Source organism: Myotis davidii, unplaced genomic scaffold (genome assembly GCF_000327345.1).
Source record: "Myotis davidii unplaced genomic scaffold, ASM32734v1 scaffold167, whole genome shotgun sequence".
In the NCBI taxonomy this organism is placed as follows: domain Eukaryota; kingdom Metazoa; phylum Chordata; class Mammalia; order Chiroptera; family Vespertilionidae; genus Myotis; species Myotis davidii.
Window position 1 is genome coordinate 1,422,940 of NW_006300048.1, and position 7,750 is coordinate 1,430,689.

General features: G+C 59.2%; 1 protein-coding gene across 1 annotated transcript in view; it reads right to left on the minus strand.

Annotated features, from left to right (window-relative positions):
- Positions 1–1,794: 1,794 nt before the first annotated feature.
- The window catches only part of PGC (progastricsin (pepsinogen C)), an 8,102-nt gene continuing 2,146 nt past the window's right edge, over positions 1,795–7,750 (minus strand). Inside the window, exons 3-9 of the mRNA XM_006776329.1 lie at positions 7,632–7,749; positions 6,769–6,887; positions 6,138–6,337; positions 4,550–4,672; positions 3,850–3,997; positions 2,758–2,856; positions 1,795–2,069 (exon numbers count right to left, since the gene is read on the minus strand). Of these exons, the coding sequence (XP_006776392.1) occupies positions 1,917–2,069; positions 2,758–2,856; positions 3,850–3,997; positions 4,550–4,672; positions 6,138–6,337; positions 6,769–6,887; positions 7,632–7,749 (960 nt within the window). The 3' untranslated portion in view covers positions 1,795–1,916. The remainder of the gene's footprint in view (positions 2,070–2,757; positions 2,857–3,849; positions 3,998–4,549; positions 4,673–6,137; positions 6,338–6,768; positions 6,888–7,631; position 7,750) is intronic.

Genomic DNA, 7,750 nt, shown 5'->3' on the forward strand with positions numbered 1-7,750 from the left:
AGGCACGCCGGGGTTTGTAGTCCGCTCCCTGGGCCCAAGGCGGTAGACAGCGACTTGGCGTTTAACCTGGAACCTGTTATCTATCCACTTCGTTTCTGCCCCTTTTGCAAGTTTTCTTTCTCTTCTCAGTCAGTGATGTCCCGAACCGGAGCGCACTACTATGCACCCTGTTGCCTCTCCGACCCCAAGGAAAGGCACAGAGCAGGCTGTCTTTCCCAAGAATCTAGGGAAGATGTAGGGTCCCAGGGGGTGTGCTGTTGCCATAGGAACTCTCCAGTGGCAACGGGAGTTTGCCACCTGATTTGCGCATTTACACCTGCTTCTGGACATAAGGGGCAAGGTTGGGGTCAGCCTGTGAAGGACAGGATGAAAGAAGTGTGGCGTGGAATGGAGCCCCCCTTCCCGCCCGCTATGAGTTTTGCATGTACAGCCTGCCCCTCCCAACCCAGGTCTCATCAGTCCCGCTTTCTGGTGCCCCCCACCGCTATCACACCCAGGAATGTTCTGATCTTCCATGTCACCTTCCCCTGTTGGAAGAAGTTACAGGGTCCTGAGCCATCATTCTCTGCTTTCCCCTCTCCTTCCCCCTCCTCCACCCTTCCCCATCTCCCTCCTCCACCCCCTGCCTCTGGGTCTTGCTAGGTGGTTCCTAGAGAGGACAGGGATGCAGGGGTGGGCAAACTTTTTGACTGGAGGGCCACAATGGGTTCTTAAACTGGACGGGAGGGCCGGAACAAAAGCATGGATGGAGTGTTTGTGTGAACTAATACATGTTAACATTGCTGCTGGGTAGAGCAAGAGAACCCTCTGCTCTTTCGGCTCCGCGGGCCGGATAGAACAGCCGAACAGGCCGGATCCGGCCCACGGGCCGTAGTTTGCCCACGGCTGATAGAGGGACAGTTGGTTAGAGCCCATGTGATTTAAGTAGCTCTCCCTCCTGTGCACTTTTGAGGGCCAGCCCTTCTTCAAACACAGGTCCTGGGTGAAAATATTCTCAGCCTAACTCAGCTCAGACCTTCAGAAGCCCTCCTGGAAATAGGTTCTGGTGGCACTAGCCTCCTCCCTGGAGGACCCATGACTGTTACAAGTGCACGTAGGCATCCGAGGCATCCAGCATGCTTCCGGAAGCTCCCAGCGCAAGCTTGATCCCAGATAAGGAAGTGGACTTAGATTTGTTGCCCCCTCCCCCCGGCCACACTGCTAGTGGACATGCCTGTGGACATCGGGGGTGGGTACTTCTGGTGGTTATTTGATTAGTTAGGTCAGCAGAGCATTTTGGATTGTCAGAATAGGGTCCCTTTTCCCTTCACAAAGGAATGCCCTGCCTTGATGCCGCTACCATTGTCTTCCCTCTGCAGAGAGAAGCTCTGAAGGGCACAGGGCCCATCCCCGAGCCCTCCCTTATGCCCCATTTCTCTTACAATCTCAGGAGGTACTTCTGGTGGTAATTTGATTAGTTAGGTCAGCAGAGCATTTTGGGTTGTCAGAATAGGGCCCCTTTTCCCTTCACAAAGAAATGCCCTGCCTTGATGCCGCTACCATTGTCTTCCCTCTGCAGAGAGAAGCTCTGAAGGGCACAGGGCCCATCCCCGAGCCCTCCCTTATGCCCCATTTCTCTTACAATCTCAGGAGCCCACCCAGAAACCTGGAAGCAATTGAGGGACAACATGGTTCAGCGGAAGCAACTTCGCCCCTAACGCTCGCTCCCCACTCCTTAAGACCAGGCGCGGCCTTTACGGGTCACAGCGACCCTCGAAAACAACAACAGGCTGACCAACATGAAGAAGAACTATTTATTATTAGAAAAAGTCCAGAGTCCAGAAAAGGAAGGCTGGATCCAGAGAAGCACAGAGAGAAGCCCCTGCAAGGTGGGGGGCTGAGAGGAAGAGGGGAGCCCAGCCGTCCAGGCACTGGGTCTAGGCGGCAGTGGCGAACCCCACCCTGTTGTTGCCCATGTCGTAGACAGAATAGTAGGACCTGAGGAAGACGTCCCCGAGGATCCACAGGGGCTGGCCGTTCGGGGAGGGCAGGTAGGTGGGCTCGACCCCCACGGTGCAGTAGCCATTGTCCTGCACAAGACAAAGCACAGCTCTCATTCATCGGACAGGCACACTCAGCCCTGCGCCCGGGGCCAGGGCACAAATGCAGAAATGAGTGAGCCAGCGTCTCTGCTGTGAGGGCTCAGGCCAGCTGAGCTGCCAGAGCAGAGGTTGGCAGGAGGAATTTCCGGAATGGGAGAATTAGGGCTGCAGCGGTCCTCCACAGGGACTCCTCTCCTCATGCCCGCCCCCCCCCAACTCACCCACCCACCTCCTCCTCCCAGGTCGTCCTGATGGTCAAGCGTTCAAGGCCGACCAACTTGGACCCAAACCTTAGTTTCACCCTGACTAGCTGTGTAGCCTTGGGTAAGTTATCTAACCTCTCTGTTCACTTGTAAAATAGAAATTAGCATCTCCCTCATTGGATGTCGTGTCCATTAAGTAGCGTAGCGTAGACAGAGTGTTTCCCACCGCGGCTGGCCCTGGTAAGTATGCAGCAAAGAGCCCAGGGCCTCTCCCCACTAATTAATAATAATAGTTAATGCTTGTATTAACTATTCGCAGCCTCATTCCAGAGAAGGAGGTTTGGAATCAGTGAGTGGGGAAACTGATTCTACGGGAAGTGGCGCAGGGTAAGGAGACCCAGGTGCCTGGCTCCCCACGCCTTCCTCCCAGCCCCCATGGCCCTGCTGGCTTAGCCCCGGGGACCAGCACTTACGTTGAGGATGTAGGAGGAGGGTGGCAGAGGGAACTGAACCCCGTTGATGATGAAGGTAAAGGTGGGCAGGTTCTGGATGCTGTTACAGTTCACAACAAACTGCAGAGAGAGGAGCAGGGCCCAGGCTGTCTCATCTCCCACCTGAGATACCTACGGACCCGTCGCCACAGCCCCTCTGGTCCCAGGCCTGAGTCCCCAGCCCGCTTTTGGACCGGAGGTGGCAACACTAGGGGGGAGTCCTGTGTCGGTACTGCTGGCATTACTCTCGTGGACTCCCGCACGGAGGGTGGGATTTGGGGAGACCCGAGCATCTCTCCCACCCCAAAAACATTACTTTTGCCTGAATTTCTCCTCATGACACATTGAATCTGTGCCCCATCTCTGCAACTGTCTTTTGAAAACACACAGATCTGTAGAAAGAGTCGGTCCCCAAAGGTAATGGGAAGGAATTACTTAGACAAACACTTTGCTGGGTTCTGGAGAAAGGGGGAGCAGGGGGCCTGGCCCTAGAGAGGTGAGGGACATGTGGATTAAAAAGTTATCCCTCGCCCCAGCTGGTTTGGCTCAGTGGATAGAGCATCTGCCTGTGGACTGAAGGGTCCCAGGTTTGATTCCAGTCAAGGGCACATGCCTGGGTTGCGGGCTCGATCCCCACTGTGGGGCATGGAGGAGGCAGCTGATCAACGATTCTCTCTCATCATTGATGTTTCTATCTCTCTCTCCCTCTCCCTTCCTCTCCGAAATCAATAAAAAACATACTTTAAAAAAGTTACCCCTGGTCCCTCACCAGCTTGGCCCCACCTCCAGTGACTCTGCTCTGACTTCCAAGTCTGGCAAGTGTTTCCTCTGAGGAGCTGAAGCTCCGAAGAAATGCTGCCTAGTTGGAGCCTCCTCACAGCCCCTCAGCTCAGGCGCTGCCCCCTGAAGCCGGCCCCAGGCCCCGCCCAGTCACCCCGGGCTCCCCACGCCAGGGCCTTGGGAAGCCCGACGATGACGTATGGAGGCCAAGAATCAGGCCATTCTGGGATCCCAGGAGCAACCATAACTGTCTCCCGCTGCCTCTCCCCGGGAAGGGACGCCTCGCCAACACACCTGTCCGTACTGGTCCTCCTGGGCCCCCGTGGCCTGCAGCAGGGCACTCAGGTACTGCTGGGGCACGGTGAGCAGAGACGTGCCCGTGTCCACGATGGCCTGGCAGCCCTGGGAGCACCAGCCGGAGCCCTGGCCATCAATGAGGAACCTGAACGGTGAGGAGATGAGCGGCCTTAGCACCCCCAGCTCAGGGCAGCTAGCGGGTGAGCTTTCCCCACCTCTGAGGGACTCACAGCCACAGCCCCCCATGCCAGGTGCGACCAGGAAGATCAATCCAGCCTCCCACCACACCAGTCTACTTAAGGGCCACCTAAATGGCCATGAAAGCTCTTCTTAAAAGTTCCAAGGAAGGTTCTAGAAACATTGACAGTCAGGGCTGCAGATATATGATAGGTACTTTAAGCAAATTAGCTCCCTCCAACCACCATGCACCCCGGTTTCTAATCTATAAGGCCATAGTGTTGGATGACAGGTTCTGAAATAATTGGAATTCCAAATCCTGCCCCTTCCTATGTTGTCCCCATCACACCCTCTTCTCCAGGCCGAGCTGGGCCTCAAAACTCCAGCAGAGGGCAGCTGTGGCTTTGTGGGGGCAGGCCTGAAGGGGGTTGGGGGTCCCCTGTTCCCGTCCCCCACCCCCAACTGGTGTGTGGGTGTGTGGCATGAAGCGCCCACACGCCCAGAGCCGCCCCACACTCACTCCTCAATGCCAATCTGCCAGTAGAGCTCCTGGGTAACAGGGGTCCAGTAGATCTGCCCCTGGTACAGGCTGCTGTCCACACCCCCGAAGATGACCGCTCCGCCGTCCTGGGAGCCCTGCTGGCTGCAGGAGGCAGAGGGGAAGGCGAGTCAGGGAGTGGCCATGGGAAAGGACTTCCTGTTACCAGTCATCCCCAGAGTGTCCTGCCTCCATCCAGGCTGGGCCCCCTGGGGGCAGGGCTGTGTCTCCCCTCGGACGGGGCTCCCAGGCTGGGCCCCTCAGAATCTCCAGTGCCTCAGGCTCCTGGATGATCCTGCCCTAGGGAAGCTGCTGGTGTGTGCCCACCCCCGGCAATCCCCCACCCCACCCCTCCGTTTTCCTCTCCCTCCCACTGCCTGGCGCAGGTGGAGCTGGTTGTTTTCACTGGGATTGGAGGGAGGGAGGGGGGACGGCTGTGTTTGGTTGGGAGGCCGGCCTGGTGGCTGAACTGGAGGGAACTGGGGGAAGCTCCTGAAGGCCAAGCTCAGAGAGATTGTAAACAGAAATAGAGAATAAAGGGGCAACGTTAGTAACAGATCCCAGCGAGTCAGCCCCAGCTACTGTCTACAAGGTGGTCGGCTCCTTCCGAGAGGAAAGAAGGAAAGTCTGTTCCAAGCCTCGAACCCGCTCCCCGCCGGCTCCCAGGCCCCTCCCCATAAATGGCCGCGTAAATGGCCACGTTTGCTGTTGCTGGCGGTGAGGGGGGCCGCTTGTTAGGAGCTAGTGGGGGGCCTGGAGTGGAACCTGAACCTGGCTGCCGTCCCACGGCCTGGCTAGAGCAAGAGATCAAAGGGGTGAAGCACAGATGACCGTGCAAGAGAGGTGCCGGGCGGGAAGCATTCGGTTTGGGGGAAGCTCCTAAAGGCTAAGCTCAGAGAGATTGTAAACAGAAGTCGAGGATAAAGGGGCAACGTTAGTTAACAGATCCCAGCGAGTCAGCCCCAGCTACTCTGTCTACAAGGTGGTCGGCTCCTTCGGAGAGGAAAGAAGGAAAGTCTGTTCTAAGCCGCGAACCCGCTCCCCGGCCAGCTCCCAGGCCCCTCCCCATAACCCTCCCCATAAATGGCCGCGTTTGCTGTGGCTGGCGGCGAGGGGGGCCGCTTGTTAGGAGCTAATGGGGGGCCTGGAGCGGAACCTGAACCTGGCTGCCATCCCACGGCCTGGCTAGAGCAATAGATCAAAGGGGTGAAGCACAGATGACTGTGCAAGAGAGGTGCCGGGCGGGAAGCATTCGGTCCGCGGCAGTGAGCTAGAGGCTCTGGCAGCAGGTGAACCCAGGAGCCAGTGAGAATCAGCAGCGACACTCACAGCAAGAGAGAGAGGTTGCCCTGGCTGAGGAACGCAGAGCAAAGGAGTGGGCTGGGGACCGAGGCGAGGTGAGGCCCAGGCCGAGGCCGGGTGGGGAGCAGGGGGTGTGGGGGAGGAGTCAGAGCCCAGGAGGGAAGCCCTGGGCACAGAAGTGCTGGGGCCAGTGCCTGCTGCGTGGCCTCCAAATCCCAAAGGACGGAGCTCCAGCTGTCCAGGCTGAGGAGGGGGAGGGGCTCCTCACTTGCTGAGGTAGAAGCTGAAGACGGGGCTGGTGAGGGCACCCTCCTGCAGCATGCCCTGCAGCGCCGTGGTGGCCCCGCCCTCGGACAGGGCAGGGTAGGCCATGCCCATGATGCCGTCAAACTGCGCGTAGACGAAATTGTCGCCCGGCTCGGTCTCACTCAGGCCAAACTCCTGGTTGGGCACCTGGATGTTCTCGACCTGTAGCGGCACAGAGGATGGGAGGTGACAAGTGTCACTCCACCCCCAACTCCCCAGACACCCCCAGAGACCCCTCAAGGCTCTTCTTCACCCCTCCTCCATCTGTCCTCATCTGTCCTGCTTTCCTCCCCGGCAGGTCTTGCAAGAGCAGCTGTCTCTTCTGAGTGGCCTTCCCTCCTGCAGGACCTGCCCCCCACTGGGTGGCCCCATTCACCGCGGTGTCCTCAGGGTCCTGCGCAGGACGGCCCTTAGAGGGGTTCAGGGAGTGAACGACTGGGCCTTACTGTGCTGATTTCCCGTCCTGCGCAGTAGAGCACGCGGTGTTTTCCCATGTTTGTCAGGGTCTCCGTCTAATCTGGTTAGACCCTGAGGCCTGTGAGGCTGGAGCCGAAGGCCTGGGTGGGGGGAGGGGGGGCAGCAACGTCACTCACAGTCAAGGTGTCATAGCCGAAGAGGCCGGTGAGGCTGCCGCTGCCGTACTGCAGGGAGAAGGTCTGCCCGTTGGTGGAGTAGGTGGAGGACTGGCTGGGGTTGAAGCGGCTGTGGCCGGCTGCAGGGGCGGGAGGGTGTGGGGAGTCGGGCTGGCTCGTGGGGGGCTGCCCTGCCTCTCGGGCTTGTGCTCCCATCCTGGAGCCTCAGGACATCAGGGGTGGCCCACCCGGTTCCGGTTCCGGTTCCAGCATTGGAAGGCCAGCCCTGGCCCCACACCCCCTCTGACGTAGAGACTCTGGGGCCCGAGGCCTGTGACCTCCCTGCGGTCTCCTGGCCCAGCAGGTCACTGGCACTTACCAGATGCAGGACTGACTGACTCCCCAGGGCGTCCCTGCTCTCCCCACCCTCATCTCACCTCACCAGATCAGCAAGCTGGCCACGCCAGGGCCTAAGAGCATGTAGGGCGGGGCCCATGGGGGACCCTCGGGCTACAGGCCTGAGGACCCGAACCCCAAGGCTTTGGCAGGGACCAGGGCAGCCATAAGACAGTGAGCATCAACATTGCACAGGACGGGGACCACCTCCCAGTTCTCCCATGTTCCGTGGGGACCCCAGTGAGGACTTCGTGAGGAGTGGAGCAGAGCAGGGCGCGCAGATGGAGGAAGAGGAGCTGGTGAGCAAGAAGGCAGAGGCGCCAGTGGGCTCCAGGACCAGCTTCCTCCCTCCCGCCTGGGCGTGCGAGTGGCCCTGGGCCAGTCCCTAACCTCCCAGGACGAAAGGTCCCCCGTGATCCCTATGAAGACTGCCCCCCCACCCCGCGCCCCCAGGTGTCAGCGCCTCCCCTGCCCAGCCCGGCACTCACTGCAGGCCTGGCTCTGGCAGTACACAGAGGGCACCCACAGGTTGGAAGAGCCGGTGTCAAAAAGGACCAGGAAGTTCTGTGGTGGGGTCCCGATGCTGATCTCACCAAAGTAGGCAGCC